Source organism: Coregonus lavaretus (genome assembly GCF_964263955.1).
Source record: "Coregonus lavaretus genome assembly, chromosome: 21".
In the NCBI taxonomy this organism is placed as follows: domain Eukaryota; kingdom Metazoa; phylum Chordata; class Actinopteri; order Salmoniformes; family Salmonidae; genus Coregonus; species Coregonus lavaretus.
Window position 1 is genome coordinate 14,807,457 of NC_140008.1, and position 23,169 is coordinate 14,830,625.

Sequence of the window (23,169 nt, forward strand, 5' to 3'; positions counted from 1 at the left end):
AATGACAGTGCTACAACAGTTGTAACTACACAATTACTCAGTCTAAACACATTAACAACACAACGACACATATTAAACAGCTATTTCTACATCACTACATAGATAAACATGTAGTATTATGTTTAGTATGAGATTGGTCTATTAGGAGAACAGTGTGTATAGACTCACCCTCATCCCTGGAGTAGTCCTCCCCAGAGTGGGGCTCAAACAGGTAGTCTCCTGTAGCCAGCTCAAACGCCTGCAGGACACACACAGGATAGGATCATCAGTCAGTACTGATGTGTTTGTGTGTGTGTGTGTGTGTGTGTGTGTGTGAGTACATACGTACGGACATGTGTGTGAATATGTGTGTGTTTGTGTGCTCACCATGCAGGCGGTGCTCCAGATGTCAGCAGGAGTGCTGTACCCAGCTCCTATCAGGACCTCTATGGAGCGGTATTGTCTGGTCTGGATATCCTCTGTGAAGTGCTTGTGCTGAGAGACAGGGAGGAAAAGAGAGGAGAGAGAGAGAGAGGAGAGAGAGGAGAGAGAGGAGAAAGAGAGAGGAGAGAGAAAGAGAGAGAGGAGATGGATAAACTACACTGTACATTATGCATCTGTGTCTATTGCAAAACACCCGTACACCTACTGTACACCAGGGCTCTCCAACTCTGTTCCTTGAGCGCTACCGTCCAGTAGGTTTTCACTCCAACCCTATTCTAGCACACCTGATTCTAATAATTAGCTGGTTGATAAGATGAATCAGCTTAGTTACAACTGGGGTTGGAGTGAAAACCTACAGGAGGGTAGCTCTCCAGGAACAGGGATGGAGAACTCTATACACACACTCAAATACCTCCACGCGCACACACACACACACACACACACACACGACTTACCACCCAACAGGCGTTGCCCAGGTCAGCTATCTTGACTCGGAGTGTGTCAGCGTTGCGAGGGTCCAGGGGGTTGACCAGGAGATCTGCTGCTTTGGCCTTGGCTAGAACCACATCATCTAGTTAGGATACATGTGTTATTGTTGGGGAGAAGGACAGGCAGCAGGCAGAGAATGTCCAGTACGTGTGTCTCTATGACTTCTTGTATATGCACATCTGTGTCCATGCATGTGAGTGAAAGAGTGAAAGAGAGAGCAAAAGAGAGAGAAAGGAGAAATGTCTCACCTTTAGGCGTGTCCCCAGTGCTTGAGGACGACACAGTACGACTGCGGTCTGCAGTGGGGCTGTGAGGGGAGGTCCCGGCCCCCAGGTGACCAGCTTCGCCCACCGTGACAGGGCTTCCCGGGTCGGGGTCCAGGGGCAGGTCGGGGAAGCGTGGCGCCGTGCCCCTGTGGCGCTGCGCCCCGTTGGTCAGGCCTGGCGTGACCACCTCGCCATTGAAGAGCTCGTAGGAGGAGCTGAGGGTGCTTTGGTCCCTGTCCGTGCAGCTGATCTCTGACTCCACCAGGGGGCAGTGCAGAGGGATGGGGGAGGAGGTAGGGGCTGGGGGGTTGGCTCTGGGACATCTCTCCCTGTCCCTCTCCTCACCCCCTAGGAGGACATGGCCGTTGGTTTTGGGGGTGTTGTTGTTGTGTCCCATAGTGGTGGAGATGGAGTTGATGAGGTCGTCAGCGCCTGTCTCTGTTTCATCAGCATCGTCGTCTTCCTCATCGTCATCATCATCGTCGTCGTCATCATCGTCATCATCGTCGTCCTCCTCTTCCTCTTTGTCCTTTTCCTGCTCCTTGGTCTCCTCACCCTTCACCTCCTCCTCTGTTCTCCTCTCCTTCTTTGGTTCCTCTTTCTCTTCTTTCACGGCAGGAGCTGTAACCAAGTCCTCTTCATCCTCATCGTCGTCTTTCCCATCCTCCTCCTCCTCATTGTCATTCTCTTCCTTAACCTCCTCTTTCTCCCCCTCCTCCCCCTCCGGGTTGGCGTTAGCTCTGCCATCCCCAGGTGTGGTGGTGATGGGTGTGGGGGTCTGTGTCTCTGTCTCTGGGGTAGGCTCCCCCTCTGGCTCTGCTGCTGCCTCTGGGGTGGGGGGCACCTCTGACTGCTCCTGGGGTGGGGCTGCACCTGAAAGGCACAGGGGGAGAGAAAGAGTAGAGGAGTGAAAAAGAGAAGAAGGGAGAGAGGGAGAGAGAAAGGCAGAGAGAGGGGGTGGGAGGAAAGCGAGAGCTTGTGTTAGACTGTAGTTGTTTATGAATCAGCCTTGCATTGCTCCCACGCAGTACACTCTAAAACAATTCAGGGTTGTTTGGATGAACCAACTGCTGGGTTACAGGCATTTGGTCACTTAGTTATTTATTTTATTTTTTAAGAGCAAGGTTGTGTTGTTGATGCTGGGTTTATTCTGGGTTATACCCAGCGGGTCAGATCAGAAGACTGGAGGCGTGGCTTAGTAGGGGCATGGCTTTCCGGTAGTTATTTTTGGTCACCCGCAAGAGTAAACGTCATTCCGGTTAATCTGTTCTGTTGTATTGTTATCACTTTATAAGGTGACGGTAGAATAGAAAGGGGAAGAAGAAAATAGGAAGTAGTCAGGAAGAGGTCTTGATCGACTGAGGGGTGGAGCATGGCGTCTTCAGCAAATAGACGAGCAGTTGGAAAGGGAGTAAGTCCCGATGATAGTGAGGATAACAGCTCGGATGAGGGATCGGAAGACAATGGTTATTCAGGAGAGGAAGACAGCGGATCAGAAGAGGAGAGCAATGAAGAGGTCAAGGAGGGGGAAATGAATTCCTTAGAGAAGGCAAGAAACAGATATAGGTTTGGAGAAATGCAGTATTATCATAAGGAGATGTACAGTGGGGAGAACAAGTATTTGATACAATGCCGATTTTGCAGGTTTTCCTACTTACAAAGCATGTACAGGTCTGTAATTTTATCATAGGTACACTTCAACTGTGAGAGACGGAATCTAAAACAAAAATCCAGAAAATCACATTGTATGATTTTTAAGTAATGAATTTGCATTTTATTGCATAAGTATTTGATACATCCGAAAAGCAGAACTTAATATTTGGTACAGAAACCTTTGTTTGCAATTACAGAGATCATACGTTTCCTGTAGGTCTTGACCAGGATTGCACACACTGCAGCAGGGATTTTGGCCCACTCCTCCATACAGACCTTCTCCAGATCCTTCAGGTTTCGGGGCTGTCGCTGGGCAATACGGACTTTCAGCTCCCTCCATTGGGTTCTGGTCTGGAGACTGGCTAGGCCACTCCAGGACCTTGAGATGCTTCTTACGGAGCCACTCCTTAGTTGCCCTGGCTGTGTGTTTCGGGTCGTTGTCATGCTGGAAGACCCAGCCACGACCCATCTTCAATGCTCTTACTGAGGGAAGGAGGTTGTTGGCCAAGATCTCGCGATACATGGCCCCATCCATCATCCCCTCAATACGGTGCAGTCGTCCTGTCCCCTTTGCAGAAAAGCATCCCCAAAGAATGATGTTTCCACCTCCATGCTTCACGGTTGGGATGGTGTTCTTGGGGTTGTACTCATCCTTCTTCTTCCTCCAAACACGGCGAGTGGAGTTTAGACCAAAAAGCTCTATTTTTGTCTCATCAGACCACATGACCTTCTCCCATTCCTCCTCTGGATCATCCAGATGGTAATTGGCAAACTTCAGACGGGCCTGGACATGCGCTGACTTGAGCAGGTGGACCTTGCGTGCGCTGCAGGATTTTAATCCATGACGGCGTAGTGTGTTACTAATGGTTTTCTTTGAGACTGTGGTCCCAGCTCTCTTCAGGTCATTGACCAGGTCCTGCCGTGTAGTTCTGGGCTGATCCCTCACCTTCCTCATAATCATTGATGCCCCACGAGGTGACATCTTGCATGGAGCCCCAGACCGAGGGTGATTACTCCGTCATCTTGAACTTCTTCCATTTTCTAATAATTGCGCCAACAGTTGTTGCCTTCTCACCAAGCTGCTTGCCTATTGTCCTGTAGCCCATCCCAGCCTTGTGCAGGTCTACAATTTTATCCCTGATGTCCTTACACAGCTGTCTGTTCTTGGCCATTGTAGAGAGGTTGGAGTCTGTTTGATTGAGTGTGTGGACAGGTGTCTTTTATACAGGTAACGAGTTCAAACAGGTGCAGTTAATACAGGTAATGAGTGGAGAACAGGAGGGCTTCTTAAAGAAAAACTAACAGGTCTATGAGAGACGGAATTCTTACTGGTTGGTAGGTGATCAAATACTTATGTCATGCAATAAAATGCAAATTAATTACTTAAAAATCATACAATGTGATTTTTTGGATTTTTGTTTTAGATTCCGTCTCTCACAGTTGAAGTGTACCTATGATAAAAATGACAGACCTCTACATGCTTTGTAAGTAGGAAAACCTGCAAAATCGGCAGTGTATCAAATACTTGTTCTCCCCACTGTATACTTGGATGAATGAGGAGGAATGGAGGGGAAAAGAGAGGCAGAGGAGGTCTAAGAGAGAGATGGAGGTATCCAGGGTAAGAGTAGAGAAGAAGTTGTCATATGCGGAGGCAGTGAAGAAAGTAGAGGGAGATGGGTCAAGGGGGAGGGATCCTGAGAGAAATGGTGTGAGTAGTAGAGATGTACCAGTACAGAGGGATAAACCAAAAAGTGATATACAGTGAGGGAAAAAAGTATTTGATCCCCTGCTGATTTTGTACGTTTGCCCAATGACAAAGAAATGATCAGTCTATAATTTTTATGGTAGGTTTATTTGAACAGTGAGAGACAGAATAACAACAAAATAATCCAGAAAAACGCATGTCAAAAATGTTACAAATTGATTTGCATTTTAATGAGGGAAATAAGTATGACTCCCTCTCAATCAGAAATATTTCTGGCTCCCAGGTGTCTTTTATACAGGTAACGAGCTGAGATTAGGAGCACACTCTTAAAGGGAGTGCTCCTAATCTCAGTTTGTTACCTGTATAAAAGACACCTGTCCACAGAAGCAATCAATCAATCAGATTCCAAACTCTCCACCATGGCCAAGACCAAAGAGCTCTCCAAGGATGTCAGGGACAAGATTGTAGATCTTGGCTGGAATGGGCTACAAGACCATCGCCAAGAAGCTTGGTGAGAAGGTGACAACAGTTGGTGCGATTATTCGCAAATGGAAGAAACACAAAAGAACTGTCAATCTCCCTCGGCCTGAGGCTCCATGCAAGATATCACCTCGTGGAGTTGCAATGATCATGAGAACGGTGAGGAATCAGCCCAGAACTACACGGGAGGATATTGTCAATGATCTCAAGACAGCTGGGACCATAGTCACCAAGAAAACAATTGGTAACACACTACACTGTGAAGGACTGAAATCCTGCAGCGCCCGCAAGGTCCCCCTGCTCAGGAAAGCACATATACAGTCCCGTTGTCACGCCCTGGCTCTGGGGACACTGTTATGTTGAGCCAGGGTGTGTAGATCATGTGTTTTGTTTCTATGGGTGCTATTTCTATGTTGGCCAGAGTGGCTCCCAATCAGAGGCAACGAGTGTCAGGTGTTGCTGGGTGTCTCTGATTGGGAGCCATATTTAAACAGTCTGTTTTTCATTCGTGTTTGTGGGATTTTGTTTCTAGTCTGTTTATGGTAGACCGTGAACTGTCACGTATCGTTTGTTGTTTTGATCGTGTCTCTTAATAAAGAGTATGTTTGCCTGCAACGCTGCGCCTTGGTCCTCATCTGTTCCTGACGATCGTGACAGAAAATCCCACCACAACTGGACCAAGCAGCGAGTCGAGGAGCCATCGCCAGGGAAATCCCTAGCAGATCTCCGTGGCAGCCTCGACTGGGTCAAGCCGAGTGAAGAGCAGAGAGAGTGGACTTGGGAACAATGGAGGAAGAGCTTCGACTGGGTCAAGCCAATTGAGGAGCTGAATAGCGGGAATTGGAGGCAGAAGAGCGAGAGTTGGGCGAGAACTATAGAGGCCTGGCCCACGGGGAGGAGAGACCCCCAGAAAATTTTTAGGGGGGGGGCTCACGACGTCGGGGCAGCAGGAGGCCGCGATAGAGCGGTCCAGCGGGTTGGCAGAGGAGGCCGCCAGGTTACGGGGGCCACTGGTAGAAGAGGGGATGGAAGGTGTAGAGGCACGGCGAGAGGTACTGGGGTGTGTTACCAGTCCGGTCCGGCCCGTTCCAGATCCCGGTGTAGGGCCAGTGGTGTGTGTCCCCAGTACGGTCCGGTCTGTTCCTGCTCCCCGCACCAAGTCAGTGGTGCGCTTCGTCAGCCCGGCTCGGCCCGTTCCTGCTCCCCGCACCAAGTCAGTGGTGCGCTTCGTCAGCCCGGCTCGGCTCGTTCCTGCTCCCCGCACCAAGTCAGTGGTGCGCTTCGTCAGCCCGGCTCGGCCCGTTCCTGCTCCCCGCACCAAGTCAGTGGTGCGCTTCGTCAGCCCGGCTCGGCCCGTTCCTGCTCCCCGCACCAAGTCAGTGGTGCGCTTCGTCAGCCCGGCTCGGCCCGTTCCTGCTCCCCGCACCAAGTCAGTGGTGCGCTTCGTCAGCCCGGCTCGGCCCGTTCCTGCTCCCCGCACCAAGTCAGTGGTGCGCTTCGTCAGCCCGGCTCGGCCCGTTCCTGCTCCCCGCACCAAGTCAGTGGTGCGTTTCGTCAGCCCGGTTCGGCTCACTCCTGCTCCTCACACCAAGCCAGTGGTGTGCGTTGTCAGTCCAGCACGGCCCGTGCCTGTTCTCCACACCAAGCCAGTGGTGGGCGTCGTCAGTCCGGCACGGCCCGTGCCTGTTCCACTGGTGCCTGGTTCGGCACTGGTCAGATGTTTTACGCCGGAGCTAGAGCAATCCGCTCCATCAGTGTGCAGTCCAGCTCCGGCCAGCGGGGCCAGACCGGACCAGGGGTACTTTGGGGGGTTGGAGAGGGAGCTGGGATCAGGCCCGGAGCCGGATCCGCCGCCTAGGCGGAGTGCCCACCCGGTCCCTCCCCTGTGGTATTTGGTTGACGCGGTCGGAGTCCGCGCCTTTAGGGGGGTTACTGTCACGCCCTGGCTCTGGGGACACTGTTATGTTGAGCCAGGGTGTGTAGATCATGTGTTTTGTTTCTATGGTTGCTATTTCTATGTTGGCCAGAGTGGCTCCCAATCAGAGGCAACGAGTGTCAGGTGTTGCTGGGTGTCTCTGATTGGGAGCCATATTTAAACAGTCTGTTTTTCATTTGTGTTTGTGGGATTTTGTTTCTAGTCTGTTTATGGTAGACCGTGAACTGTCACGTATCGTTTGTTGTTTTGATCGTGTCTCTTAATAAAGAGTATGTTTGCCTGCAACGCTGCGCCTTGGTCCTCATCTGTTCCTGACGATCGTGACACCCGTCTGAAGATTGCCAATGAACATCTGAATGATTCAGAGGAGAACTGGGTGAAAGTGTTGTGGTCAGATGAGACCAAAATCAAGCTCTTTGGCATCAACTCAACTCGCCGTGTTTGGATGAGGAGGAATGCTGCCTATGACCAAGAACACCATCCCCACCATCAAACATGGAGGTGGAAACATTATGCTTTGGGGGTGTTTTTCTGCTAAGGGGACAGGACAACTTCACCGCATCAAAGGGACGATGGACGGGGCCATGTACCGTCAAATCTTGGGTGAGAACCTCCTTCCCTCAGCCAGGGCATTGAAAATGGGTCGTGGATGGGTATTCGAGCATGACAATGACCCAAAACACACGGCCAAGGCAACAAAGGAGTGGCTCAAGAAGAAGCACATTAAGGTCCTGGAGTGGCCTAGCCAGTCTCCAGACCTTAATCCCATGGAAAATCTGTGGAGGGAGCTGAAGGTTCGAGTTGCCAAACGTCAGGCTCGAAACCTTAATGACTTGGAGAAGATCTGCAAAGAGGAGTGGGACAAAATCCCTCCTGAGATGTGTGCAAACCTGGTGGCCAACTACAAGAAACGTCTGACCTCTGTGATTGCCAACAAGGGTTTTGCCACCAAGTACTAAGTCATGTTTTGCAGAGGGGTCAAATACTTATTTCCCTCATTAAAATGCAAATCAATTTATAACATTTTTGACATGCGTTTTTCTGGATTTTTGTTGTTGTTATTCTGTCTCTCACTGTTCAAATATACCTACCATTAAAATTATAGACTGATCATGTCTTTGTCAGTGGGCAAACGTACAAAATCAGCAGGGGATCAAATACTTTTTTCCCTCACTGTATGGTTCAGCAAGATTGGATTTTTAGCGTTTATAGCAATGGTTATTAATTGTACTGCAGGGATGGAACGCAAATCGAAAGAAAATTGAGGTGGTGGTGGCAGCTGCAGAGAGATATTTGGGTGTGCGAGACTTGACAGCAGGTTGAGGGCATGAGGTAGGAGTGAGTGTATTTAAACAGTGGAGAAGGGTGGGGTTAAGTATTAGTTGTAGTGTTGAAGGTGTGAGTGTAGTGTTAGATGGTAGGATATTTATTTTCTTTGGTTTATTTTATTTTTCAAGGAAAGATAAGGGAGTTGTACTCCAGTCTAGTAGGTGGTGGTAATGCAACAAATTGGATGCCACCGCCGTTAAACCTCATTGAAGAAGAAGACTTTTAAAGGTTGAACATTTACATTTTTGTAGCCTCAATGACGCTTATAGAAGTGTATGAGTTCCACAACTTTGGTGAAATATGTAAATAATTAGTTATCAATTTTATAACAAATTATGTAATGTGCAAAAATACTCAAGGAAAATGTTAGTTTGCAATACACAAACTTAACATGATGAACAGGAATTACATTTACTCTCACAGGTGGCCCAAAATTACTATTTGAAAGCCACAGCCCTAATATGCCACACCTCCTGAAAATAACCTATGGATTACATTAAAAAAGACCTAGCTGCTGGGTCAACCCAACATGAAAGTCAACAAAAACCCAATTGATGATTAAATGAACCCATGTTTGGGTAATCCAACAACCCAATTGGCTAGGTTAAAATAACCTAGCATGTGTTCTGTCCAATATTTACCCAGCACTGGGTTACCAAATAACCCAAATGTTGTTGTTTTTAACCCAGCACTTTTTAGAGTGTAGGCCTAGTGTGGGTGGAGAGGTTGGAGGCTGGCCCATCCTCCTCCAGTTCTCCATTCAATTCTATTCATGCTCAGCTTGGTATAGCACTCTATCCACACAGCTCTGACACACACACACACACAACGGAATGAGTGAATAACAAACACATTGAGTGGATGAATATAAAACCATCACCACCACCACCACCCTGATTGACAATCAAACCATGTCAACTCACAGGTGTGATTGGTTAGCCTGGTTGGCCTCTCCCTCTCCGTCTCTCCCTCCTCATCCTCGTCTCCATCCTCTTCATCATCATCATCGTCGTCATCACTCTCGCCCAGTGCGACGGCGGGCCCCAGTGCCGCATTGCGGGGTGTGTGTTTTGGGGAGTATGTGTCCCCCTCACCATCGGGGCCCTCTGTGGCCCTCTGTTTCTCAGCCTCTCTTTCCAGGGCCTCGATCTCCAGCATGCGTCTCTCCAACAGCTCGGTCTGACGCTTCTGTTTTTTCTTCAACTTCTTCTTCTTGTTCTTAGAGATCTTCCCCACCTAGAGAAAAGGAGGGGGGAGAGGAGGAGGGGAGGAAAGGAGGAAGAGTCTATTAAAGTCACTGACTTACACTGACCCATAAGCTGAGTGACTAGAATTTGGTAGAAAACATTGTATATTCTGCTCTGAGGTTCATACAGAACATTGTGGTCCTCACCGGTTTGGCTTGTGGTGCTGTGCTGACTGTTGGGATGAAACAGAGTCACACAAGTCAGAGTCAGGAGAAAGTTCACCTTCAAACATATAATCTCCACACAGTCCTATAATAATAATAATATATACCCCTGAATAAGATAAGACCCCATTAAATTATTTATACCCTCTTACAGACTTCATACAGAATCTTTGGGTGAACTGTGAGTTGAATGGAGGATTTAATCAAAGTAATTTCAGACAGCTTTATTCCCTCGTCCTAGATCCATAGAAATCAACCCTTTTCTCCATGTGTTACGCAATGCCCACATACAGTACCAGTCAAAAGTGTGGACACACCTACTCATTGAAGGGTTTTTCTTTATTTTTACTATTTTCTACATTGTAGAATAATAGTGAAGACATCAAAACTATGAAATAACACATATCAATCATGTAGTAACCAAAAAAGTGTTAAACAAATCCAAATATATGTTATATTTGAGATTCTTCAAAGTAGCCACCATTTGCCTTTTATTATATTTATTTTATTTCACCTTTATTTAACCAGGTAAGCCAGTTGAGAACAAGTTCTCATTTACAACTGCGACCTGGCCAAGATAAAGCAAAGCAGTGCGATAAAAACAACAACACAGATTTTTTTTTTTTTTTTTTTTTTTTTTTTTACATATGGAATAAACAAAAACGTACAGTCAATAACACAATAGAAAATAGAAAATCTATATACAGTGTGTGCAAATGTAGTAAGTTATGGAGGTAAGGCAATAAATAGGCCATAGTGCAAAATGATTACAATTTAGTATTAACACTGGAGTGATAGATGTGCAGAAGATGATGTGCAAATAGAGATACTGGGGTGCAAATGAGCAAAATAAATAACAATGTAAATAACAATATAGGGATGAGGTAGTTGGGTGGGCTAATTACAGATGGGCTGTGTACAGGTACAGTGATCGGTAAGCTGCTCTGACAACTGATGCTTAAAGTTAATGAGGGAGATAAGTGTCTCCAGTTTCAGAGATTTTTGTAGTCCGTTCCAGTCATTTGCAGCAGAGAACTGGAAGGAATGGCAGCCAAAGGAGGTGTTGGCTTTGGGGATGACCAGTGAGATATACCTGCTGGAGCGCATACTACGGGTGGGTGTTGCTATGGTGACCAATGAGCTAAGATAAGGCGGGGATTTGCCTAGAAGTGATTTATAGATTACCTGGAGCCAGTGGGTTTGGCGACGAATATGTAGTAAGGGCCAGCCAACGAGCGTACAGGTCACAATGGTGGGTAGTATATGGGGCTTTGGTGACAAAACGGATTGCACTGTGATAGACTACATCCAATTTGCTGAGTTGAGTGTTGGAAGCTATTTTGTAAATGACATCGCCGAAGTCAAGGATCGGTAGGATAGTCCGTTTTACGAGGGCATGTTTAGCAGCATGAGTGAAGGTGGCTTTGTTGCGAAACAGGAAGGTGATTCTAGATTTAACTTTGGATTGGAGATGCTTAATGTGAGTCTGGAAGGAGAGTTTACGGTCTAACCAGACACCTAGGTATTTGTAGTTGTCTACATATTCTAAGTCAGACCCGCCGAGAGTAGTGATTCTAGTCGGGCAGGCGGGTGTAAGCAGCGTTCGATTGAAGAGCATGCATTTAGTTTTATCTTCTGTATACCACCCCTACCTTGTCACAACACAACTGATGGGCTCAAACGCATTAAGAAGGAAAGAAATTCTACAAATTAACTTTTAACAAGGCACACCTGTTAATTGAAATGCATTCCAGGTGACTACCTCATGAAGCTGGTTGAGAGAATGCCAAGAGTGTGCAAAGCTGTCATCAAGGCAAAGGGTGGCTACTTTGAAGAATCTCAAATATAAAATATATTTTGATTTGTTTAACACTTTTTTGGTTACTACATCATTTCATATTTTATTTTTATTTTATTTAACCTTTATTTAACCAGGTAAGCCAGTTGAGAACAAGTTCTCATTTACAACTGCGACCTGGCCAAGATAAAGCAAAGCAGTGCGATAAAAACAACAACACAGAGTTACATATGGGGTAAACAAAACAAAGTCAAAAATACAACAGAAAATATATATACAGTGTGTGCGAATGTAGTAAGTTATGGAGGTAAGGCAATAAATAGGCCATAGTGCAAAATAGTTACAATTTCGTATTAACACTGGAATGATAGATGTGCAAAAGATTATGTGCAAATAGAGATACTGGGGTGCAAATTAGCAAAATAAATAACAATATGGGGATGAGGTAGTTGGGTGGGCTAATTTCAGAATGGCTGTGTACAGGTGCAGTGATCGGTAAGCTGCTCTGACATGTCACGATCGTCAGGGAGAGACCAATGCGCAGCGTGATGAATGAACATGTTTACTTTATTAAATTAAAGCACGAACAAAACAACAAACGACTCGTAACGTCCACGGTGACAATGACCGAACACGGAACAAAAACCCACAAACACAAAGTGAAAAACAGACAGTAAAATATGGCTCCCAATCAGAGACAACCAGCCAACAGCTGACACTCGTTGCCTCTGATTGGGAGTCACTAAGGCAAACATAGAAAACAACAAACCAGAACCCCCAACATAGAAATAAACCACATAGAATGAACAAACCCTGGCTCAACATATAGAGTCCCAGAGCCAGGGTGTGACAGTACCCCCCCCTAAAGGCGCGGACTGCGACCGCGCCTCAACCAGAGAAAAATAGGGGAGGGCTGGGTGGGCACTCCTCCTCGGCGGCGGTTCTGGCTCCGGCCTTGCCCACCACCCTCCAATAAACCCCCCATAGTGCCCCTGGTCCGGTCTGGCCCCGCTGGCTGGAGCTGACCTGGACGTAGCAGGAGCGGCTAGCTTCAGCTCCGTTGGGGAGCAATAAAGCGGTACCTGATTTGGCACCGATGACCCAGGCACGGGTTGTGCCGGACTGACGACGCGCACCCCAGGCTTGGTGCGTGAGGCAGGAAAGGACCGGACCTGGCTGTCGATGCGCACCCCTGGCTTGGTGCGTGGAGCAGCAACGGGCCGGACCGGGCTGACGATACGCACCCCTGGCTTGGTGCGTGGAGCCGGAACGGGCCTCACCGGACTGATGACTCGCACGTGGAGCAGCAACGGGCCGGACCAAGCTGACGATGCGCACCCCTGGCTTGGTGCGTGGAGCAGCGACGGGCCGGACCGGGCAGACGATACGCACCCCTGGCTTGGTGCGTGGAGCCGGAACGGGCCTCACCGGACTGACGACTCGCACCCCTGGCTTGGTGCGTGGAGCAGCAACGGGCCGGACCGGGCTGACGATGCGCACCCCTGGCTTGGTGCGTGGAGCCGGAACGGGCCTCACCGGACTGACGAAGCACACCACTGGCTTGGTGCGTGGAGGAGGAACGGGCCTTACCAGGCTGACGACGCACACCATAGGCTTGGTGCGTGGAGCAGGGACAGGCCGGACTGGGCTGACGAAGCGCACCACTGACTTGGTGCGGGGAGCAGGAACGGGCCGAGCCGGGCTGACGAAGCGCACCACTGACTTGGTGCGGGGAGCAGGAACAGACCGGACCGTACTGGGGACACACACCACTGGCCCTACACCGGGATCTGGAACGGGCCGGACCGGACTGGTAACACACCCCAGTACCTCTCGCCGTGCCTCTCCACCTTCCATCCCCTCTTCGACCAGTGGCCCCCGTAACCTGGCGGCCTCCTCTGCCAACCCGCTGGACCGCTCTATCGCGGCCTCCTGCTGCCCCGACGTCGTGAGCCCCCCCCCTAAAAAAATTCTGGGGGTCTCTCCTCCCCGTGGGCCAGGCCTCTATCGTTCTCGCCCAACTCTCGCTCTTCTGCCCCCAATTCCAGCCATTCTGCTCTTCATTAGGCTTGACCCAGTCGAGACTCTTCCTCCACTGTTCCCAAGTCCATCCACTCTGCTCTTTACAAGGCTGGACCCAGTCGAGGTTGCCACGGAGATCTGCAAGCGATTCCCCTGGCGATGGCTCCTGGACACGCTGCTTGGTCCAGTTTTGGTGGGTTTTTCTGTCACGATCGTCAGGGAGAGACCAATGCGCAGCGTGATGAATGAACATGTTTACTTTATTAAATTAAAGCACGAACAAAACAACAAACGACTCGTAACGTCCACGGTGACAATGACCGAACACGGAACAAAAACCCACAAACACAAAGTGAAAAACAGACAGTAAAATATGGCTCCCAATCAGAGACAACCAGCCAACAGCTGACACTCGTTGCCTCTGATTGGGAGTCACTAAGGCAAACATAGAAAACAACAAACCAGAACCCCCAACATAGAAATAAACCACATAGAATGAACACACCCTGGCTCAACATATAGAGTCCCAGAGCCAGGGTGTGACATGACAACTGATGCTTAAAGTTAGTGAGGGAGATAAGAGTCTCCAGCTTCAGAGATTTTTGCAGTTCGTTCCAGTCATTGGCAGCAGAGAACTGGAAGGAATGGCGGCCAAATGAGGTGTTGGCTTTGGAGATTCTATTGCATCTTAGCCTATGCCGCTTTGACAATGACATTGCTTGTCCATATCTTTATATATTCTTATTCCATTCCTTTACTTAGATTTGTGTGTATTAGGTATTTGTTGTGGAACTGTTAGATGTTACTTGCTAGATATTGCTGCACTGTCGGAACTAGAAGCACAAGCATTTCGCTACACTTGCAATAACATCTGCTAACCATGTGTATGTGACCAATACATTTGATTTGATTTCATAGTTTTGATGTCTTCACTATTATTCTACAATGTAGAAAATAGTACAAATAAAGAAAAACCCTGGAATGAGTAGGTGTGTCCAAACTTTTGACTGGTACTGTACATATAAGTCATCATCATTCCAGCCTGACTCATTGGTATGTGTGAGCAGTATGAGGATGTCTGGAACAACTCTTATTTCTGAAGTCAGTCATGGAATTACAGCTACTTAGAGCTGTCCAACTAAGAGGGTTCCTATTGGTTGAGCTGAGTGTGATTGACAGACAGCTCATGGGGGGGTTCATGAGGAGTTCATGAGGGGGTCATGACCCCTAGTCTTGACTACATCCATGTGATGTCGAGACTACATGACCCCTGACTGTCAGGGCACACACGTGACAGGAAGAACAAGTAGTAACGTTTCAGGGGGAAGTTGAAGGAACATAGGCCAAGACAATATGGGAATGTGAGTGGAAGCGTGCACTGGCCAGATAAGAATGCTTAACAACTCTGCATCCACCCTTTCCTCCTCTCTCCCCTTGCTAAAGGCACGTTTCTGTAACCACTCTCACGATCAGCTAGCTTTTAATGGAGCCACAAGCTCTCAAGCAATCTCTGTGCCTATCAAATCAAACTAGGAGAGAGCTCTCACCAAATTGATTGGTTGGCTCAGGCTGGCAAGCTGAAGCAACAAACTAAGAGACCGTCCAACTGATTGATTCATCTGATTGATTAATAGATTCCTTAATGGTGTGACAGCTGTACTGATACACAGCTGGACACTCCGGTTATCAGAACCGCCGATAGATGAATCTACTGCTAGTAGGATAGTGGTTAAAAACAGAGGGACAGAGACTTCCCTATACTAGCATTATACCTTGTCTTTAAGTAAGCAATTGGTCATAAGAATCAAACGGTTCATAATGGATATTACTCTCATGCCTCCTCTACAAAGAGTGCACTGTACTGATTCGACTAAGACTGACCCTCAAGTCAAGCAGCAACAGAGCTCTCTACACAGGTTTAGGGGAAAAACAGTCCTAAGTACTCTTTTTAAATATATCTGAAGACAGGCTTTATTCACTATTCACTGTTGGACTCTCAAAACACTTCAGTCTGAAATGAGGACAAGGCTACAATAACTAACTATTTGGATAACGCTTAGAGGGATAGTTCACCTTCAGTTTGTCAGATGGTTTAGGAAAAACTGTGATTTTGGGTGATAATTATTCTTTTAAACCTGCTATTTTCTTCTACAGACAGTGAGTGAGTGGGTGGGTGAGGTGGGCACTGAGCATTGCCCACTGGTCTGTACCTTACCTGCAGATCCAGAGGGCGGGGGCGCCCCAGCCTTCTGCCACTCTGTGGCCTCCACGGCCATGCGGCGGACAAACGTATCGTCCACACACATCAGGATGTTCTCTGGCTTGATGTCTGTGTGGATGATCTTACACTTGCTGTGGAGGTAGTCCAGGCCCTGCAGAACCTGCATGAACACAGGAACACAAGCGTGCACAAATGCGCGCACACACACACACAAACACAGACACACGTGCAAGCAAACACAAATACACACACACAAATCACAGATTAAACACACACTCTCAACGCTAAATTAACCATTCTTTTGATCTTAGTCATCCTCCATCGGGGACAAGGCTGCTGTTGTTTTTTTGTTTGGTGTGTGTGTGTGCGCACGTGCGCGTGTGCATGTGTGTGTTTGCCAGTGTTTGATTTCAGGGGCTTTGCATTGAAGTTGAGAACAGTTTCTATTCACATTCAGTGGGCTTTTCAAGTGGGAGGCAGCAGCGGCTTATTTGCTTGAGCAGCAGCGGAGATGAACGGATAAGTTGAATTCACATGCTGCTCTGCTCTTCAGGGGAAGGGGAAAGGCCTTGTGAAGTCAACAACATGTACTGTACTGGACTGGCCTGCAGTAGTGCCTCTGGCTGGCAATATCACTGGTCTTCCTCTCTGTGTTGGTGCTAATAAAGAGTGTTTATGGAAGTGAAAGTGATGTGTGCATGTGAATGTGTCTGAGTCAAGTAAATGAGGATGTGTGAGTGTGTGCTTGCGTGTGTGAGTTTGTGTTAGTGCTTTTTGAGGTCGGTTCGGTTTCGGTTCGATTATTTAAAAAATAATCATGGTTTTGGATTTCGATTATAAAAAAACAACATTAAATGCACTATGAATTATGTGGGTTGAATACTGTAACAACACAGAATAAAACAATTAATAAAATCCTATGATGGTAGTGACTGCCCATTACTGGTTATCACTTATTAACCATCATGTATTCACATTACTTTAATAAAATATTTCAGTTGTGTATAATATTATTGTTTTATTTGATGAATTTATTATTTAATTCCAAGTCATCATCTCATCTCTAGAGATGCTGCCTATGCTGTCTGACAGAATCACTATTTTAGTAGTTCTTCAAAGTAAATAAGGCATACTTTTATGACTGCTGAATACCAACTATAAATGACTTAGATCATTTATTTTCAGGTAGAGATACCCCGCAAAGCAACTGCTCTCTATCCCTCTCGCGTGTTCTACTGCCTCTTCCCTCCCTTTCCATGTCTGCCCCACATAGACCAGACAAGTAGGCTCGCAATGGAGTATGGTCATTGTAGTTAATTACCACGTTTTCTGCGCTAAACTATGTAGAATATTGGCCTGTTGGAAACTACAAATCCCTACTACATTGCACAGTTCAGGTTGGATCTGAATTTTCTAGAGAAACTGTGCATTGAGCTCCCAGAAAAGAAAAAAAAAAAAGAAATGGAATTCAAATCATTGAACTGACGTCGTCAATTAGTTGTTTAAAAACCATTTAGGTTAATCGCTCAAATCAAATCAAATTTTATTTGCCACATGCGCCGAATACAACAAGTGTAGACCTTACAGTGAAATGTTTACTTACAAGCCCTTAACCAACAATGCAGTTTTAAGAAAAAAAAAAAAAGTGTTAAGTAAAAAATAGATAAGTAAAAAAAAAAAAAAAAATTTTTTAATGAACAGCAGTAAAATAAAATAACAGTAGGGAGGTTATATACAGGGGGTACCGGTACAGGGTCAATGTGTGGGGGCACCGGTTAGTCAGCACTAGTGTGTGCGTGCATTTGTGTGGCATACCTGTTTGATAATACTCTTAACACAGGGAAGAGGAAGGCCCTGGTAGTTGGACTTGATGATCCACTTTAGAAGGTGGTGTCCCAGAACCTCAAACACCATACACACATCTGGGACAGCTGGTCAAGGAGGACCACAGCTTAATCATTGAGATACATACACAGATATAAAGAGCTCACACACACACACACACACACACCCTCTGTAGACAAGGATACGTATTCCGTTGATTCCAGAGATCTTGAAGTCATCTATCAGCTGAACCACCATTTCTTTGTTTTGGTCAGAGGGGTCACTCTCTCTCACCTGGAGATGAACGACAAAAAATAGAGAGATCAGGACGGAGGGTGTGAGAGAGAGGTGTGAGAGGCATGGGGAAATGAAGCACACACACACACACACACACACACACACAGAGAGAGTCGCTACTCACACATCTGAGCAGTTTGATCTCATCCAGGGCTGTCTCTGTGTAGTGCTGAGCACTTTTCACCACCTTCATCGCCACAAAGTTCTTCACCCTGAAACAACAAACACATAACACACAGTGAGATCCATATCACAACATGATGGACTACAGCAGAGCTAGCCATGCAACACTGGAGTTGAACGAATCAATCACAGATTAGGGAAAAACACACTGCTGAGGAAGATGTTTATTGGTAATGGTTTCATATCCAATAACAATGTCCATGTGAGTGAGGAACAGCGTACAGTGTATGATTGTGCAATTGATTTAATTGGAGCTAAGTGAGTATATGTACGAGCTGTGCGATGTAACCTAGTGAAAGGTGATATTCTGACACTGCAGCTGCTACTGTGTCACTGTGTAGGAGTGGTTTTGTTGCAGCCGTTGTCATGGCGATGAGTTGGTAACCGTGTTGACCCGTCTGCCTCCCGTTGACAGGTATGTGTGTGTGTGAGACTCACTGAATGTCCCAGCACAGCCATACGGTGGAGAAGTGACCCCAGCCCAGCTTGCGGATCACATGGTACCTCCCGTTGAACAAGTCCCCTATCTTCACCGGATGGTATCCACCTGAGAGAGAGAGAGAGAGAGAGCGAAAGAGAAAGAGTGAGATACTGTTAGAAAAAGAGAGAGGAGTGAACATAGATAATCAAGATACTGATACTTTGAGCCAGGCTACTGAAACTATGCCATCAGTAGGAGGGAGGGAGTGAGAGAGGATTAAGAAAGAGAGAAAGACAGAGAAAGGGAGATAGTGGAAAAAAGATAGAGAGAGAAAGAAAGAGAGAGAGAGGAATAGAGAGATAGAGAGAGAAAGAGTCACAGCGACAGTGTCTTCTCTTCAGTCTCAAGCCAGTCCTATGTGAGAAGGTCCTCAGTAGGTCCTCACAGCTATCAGGATATCAGGCTCCTCAGTAGAGACCACTCCCTCTTGGCACAGACAACAACCTTGAGCCTTGGTGCTGGTGCCAAGCATATAGAGCTTCTGGCTAGTCACACTGCTGCAAATGACATTTGGAGCCAGCAGGGATGATATAAGAGATAGAGTAAGAGGTAGAGAAAGGAGAAGAAGAGATGGGCTTAAGTGTATTGGAGTGTGGGTAAAGGCGTCCGCATGCTTCCCAGCCGAAACAGTTTGGAAAGGTTTGTGCATACAGTTTAAGTCGGAAGTTTACATACACTTAGGTTTGAGTCATTAAAACTCGTTTTTCAACCACTCCACAAATGTATTGTTAACAAACTATAGTTTTGGCAAGTCGGTTAGGACATCTACTTTGTGCATGACACAAGTAATTCTTCCAACAATTGTTTACAGATAGATTATTTCACTTATAATTCACTGCATCACAATTCCAGTGGGTCAGAAGTTTACATACACTAAAGTGCCTTTAAACAGCTTGGGAAATGATCTCACTTCAATAAATTTTAATAGAAAGTTAGCAAAAATAGATAAGATCTTACTACCATGGAAAGGAAAATACCTGTCAATTTGTGGAAAAATCACACTGATTAACTCTTTAGTATTATCCCAGTTTACCTATTTGATTATGGTCTTGCCTACGCCTAGCGAACAGTTTTTTAAATTATATGAGAAAAAAATATTCAATTTTATTTGGAACGGCAAGCCAGACAAAATTTAAAGAGCATATTTATATAATGAATATGAATTCGGAGTACAGAAATTATTAAATATTAAAGCATTAGACCTATCACTAAAAGCTTCAGTCATACAAAAGTTATACTTAAATCCGAACTGGTTCTCAAGCAAATTAGTAAGATTGTCTCACCCAATGTTCAAGAAAGGCCTTTTTCCCTTTATTCAGATTACAACCTCTCACTTTCAGTTATTTGAAAAGGAAATAATCTCCCAAATGTCACTATTTCTAAAACAAGCTATAGAAAGTTGGTTGCAATTTCAATTTAATCCTCCAGAAACGACAGAACAAATAATGCAACAAATATTGTGGTTAAATTCAAATATACTAATTGACAAAAAACCTCTATTTTTTGACAGAATGTTTAAAAAAGGTATAATCTTCGTAAATGATATCATCGGTAGGACTGGTGGAGTTATGACGCACATGCAGCTAACAAAAACATATGGAAATGTCTGCTCTACCCAAAATTACAACCAAATAATTGCAGCCTTACCGCAAAAGTGGAAGAGGAAAGTGGAAGGGGGAGAAAGTAAGGAACTTGTCTGTCGGCCTTGCATTAACGAACATAATTGGTTAAGGAAAACTGTGATAAATAAAAAAGTATATCAGTTTCACTTAAGGACCAAAGGATTGACAGCCGTCCCATATAGATTGCAAAATAGTTGGGAAGAGATCTTTGACGTACCGATCCCATGGCATAGTGTTTATGAACTGACACGCAAAACGACACCGGATTCAAAAATTGGAATCTTTCAATTTAAATTATTATATAAAATTCTTGCTACCAATAGAATGTTATTTACAGTGGGGAAAAAAAGTATTTAGTCGGCCACCAATTGTGCAAGTTCTCCCACTTACAAAGATGAGAGAGGCCTGTAATTTTCATCATAGGTACACATCAACTATGACAGACAAATTGAGAAAAAAAAATTCCAGAAAATCCCATTGTAGGATTTTTAATGAATTTATTTGCAAATTATGGTGGAAAATAAGTATTTGGTCACCTACAAACAAGCAAGATTTCTGGCTCTCACAGACCTGTAACTTCTTCTTTAAGAGGCTCCTCTGTCCTCCACTCGTTACCTGTATTAATGGCACCTGTTTGAACTTGTTATCAGTATAAAAGACACCTGTCCACAACCTCAAACAGTCACACTCCAAACTCCACAATGGCCAAGACCAAAGAGCTGTCAAAGGACACCAAAAACAAAATTGTAGACCTGCACCAGGCTGGGAAGACTGAATCTGCAATAGGTAAGCAGCTTGGTTTGAAGAAATCAACTGTGGGAGCAATTATTAGGAAATGGAAGACATACAAGACCACTGATAATCTCCCTCGATCTGGGGCTCCACGCAAGATCTCACCCCGTGGGGTCAAAATGATCACAAGAACGGTGAGCAAAAATCCCAGAACCACACGGGGGGACCTAGTGAATGACCTGCAGAGAGCTGGGACCAAACTAACAAAGCCTACCATCAGTAACACACTACGCCGCCAGGGACTCAAATCCTGCAGTGCGAGACGTGTCCCCCTGCTTAAGCCAGTACATGTCCAGGCCCGTCTGAAGTGCATTTGGATGATCCAGAAGAGGATTGGGAGAATGTCATACGGTCAGATGAAACCAAAATATAACTTTTTGGTAAAAACTCAACTCGTCATGTTTGGAGGACAAAGAATGCTGAGTTGCATCCAAAGAACACCATACCTACTGTGAAGCATGGGGTTGGAAACATCATGCTTTGGGGCTGTTTTTCTGCAAAGGGACCAGGACGACTAATCTGTGTAAAGGAAAGAATGAATGGGGCCATGTATCGTGAGATTTTGAGTGAAATCCTCCTTCCATCAGCAAGGGCATTGAAGATGAAACGTGGCTGGGTCTTTCAGCATGACAATGATCCCAAACACACCGCCCGGGCAACGAAGGAGTGGCTTCGTAAGAAGCATTTCAAGGTCCTGGAGTGGCCTAGCCAGTCTCCAGATCTCAACCCCATAGAAAATCTTTGGAGGGAGTTGAAAGTCTGTGTTGCCCAGCGACAGCCCCAAAACATCACTGCTCTAGAGGAGATCTGCATGGAGGAATGGGCCAAAATACCAGCAACAGTGTGTGAAAACCTTGTGAAGACTTACAGAAAACGTTTGACCTGTGTCATTGCCAACAAAGGGTATATAACAAAGTATTGAGAAACTTTTGTTATTGACCATCTACTTATTTTCCACCATCATATGCCAATAAATTCATAAAAAATCCTACAATGTGACTTTCTGGATTTTTTTTCTCATTTTGTCTGTCATAGTTGACGTGTACCTATGATGAAAATTACAGGCCTCTCTCATCTTTTTAAGTGGGAGAACTTGCACAATTGGTGGCTGACTAAATACTTTTTTCCCCCACTGTATATGGGGGATACAATCTTCCCAGCTCTGCAGATTTTGCTGTGAAGAGACAGAATCATTAGATCATTTGTTTTGGTTCTGTCCATTTGTAGCTTGTTTTTGGACACAGGTCCAGGAATGGCTAAAGGATTGCAATATTCACCTGGAACTAACCTTGCAGATAGCATTACTGGGTGATCTGAAAAGTCATAGTCAATCAATCAATAATATAATAATACTTTTAGCAAAAAAAAATATTTTTAATTCACAATCTGTAGAAGCAATGAGAATAGAAAGGTTCAGAACTTTTGTAAAACATCACAGTACGGTTGAAATATATATGGCAAATAGAAATCCTATATGGATGGTGTTAAGAGATCGATGGGAGGTATTGAATAGAGTTGAAGGATGGGACTAATAATAAATAACAACAAATAATAACAAAGATAGCTAATAATGTAAGCATACTGTGTCCATAATAGGTATATAGGTTGTATGTTGGGAGCTTTTGGGAAAGAGCACAGTTAGAAAGATATGGCATATAGAAGCAAACCGGATGGACATCATGAAAATGATCGGAGAGGTTGAGAGTAGAAGAAGTTCAGGAGCAAAAAAATATATATATATAAAAAAAAAATATATATATATATATATATATATATAATAGAATTATTGTAAAATTAACTCTGTCCATAAGGTGTAGATAGTAAGTATAGACCGGAAGTAGAGGCCTGGGCATTGTTGTTCACTAATTTACTCCAAGTAGGAAAAGGATGGTGGGGTTGAAAAGTAATAAAGGGGAGTATATATATATAAAAAAAATAAAAAAAAACATGGGGGATTGGAAGTGATGCAGACAATTACATTGATAGAAGATACAATCTATCTGCAATATTAAGCTGATCCATTCCCCCTAAAGAAAAAAAAACAACAAAAAAAAAAACAACAGAAAAAACAGAAAAAATTCCAGAAAATGATGTCATGGCTTTAGAAGCTTCTGATAGGCTAATTGACAATTGGAGGTGTACCTGTGGATGTATTTCAAGGCCTACCTTCAAACTCAGCGTCTCTTTGCTTGACATCATGGGAAAATCAAAAGAAATCAACCAAGACCTCAGAAAAA

General features: G+C 45.4%; 1 protein-coding gene across 1 annotated transcript in view; it reads right to left on the reverse strand.

Moving 5' to 3' along the window:
* The window catches only part of LOC311149240 (SRSF protein kinase 2-like), a gene marked incomplete at its 5' end in the record, with an annotated part of 31,919 nt that overhangs the window by 6,284 nt on the left and 2,466 nt on the right, over window positions 1–23,169 (reverse strand). Inside the window, 11 exons of the mRNA XM_084186327.1 lie at window positions 169–238; window positions 367–474; window positions 879–994; window positions 1,161–2,051; window positions 9,205–9,517; window positions 9,675–9,700; window positions 15,728–15,893; window positions 17,549–17,655; window positions 17,764–17,851; window positions 17,979–18,066; window positions 18,476–18,584. Coding sequence (XP_084042453.1) covers window positions 169–238; window positions 367–474; window positions 879–994; window positions 1,161–2,051; window positions 9,205–9,517; window positions 9,675–9,700; window positions 15,728–15,893; window positions 17,549–17,655; window positions 17,764–17,851; window positions 17,979–18,066; window positions 18,476–18,584 — 2,082 coding nt within the window. The remainder of the gene's footprint in view (window positions 1–168; window positions 239–366; window positions 475–878; window positions 995–1,160; window positions 2,052–9,204; window positions 9,518–9,674; window positions 9,701–15,727; window positions 15,894–17,548; window positions 17,656–17,763; window positions 17,852–17,978; window positions 18,067–18,475; window positions 18,585–23,169) is intronic.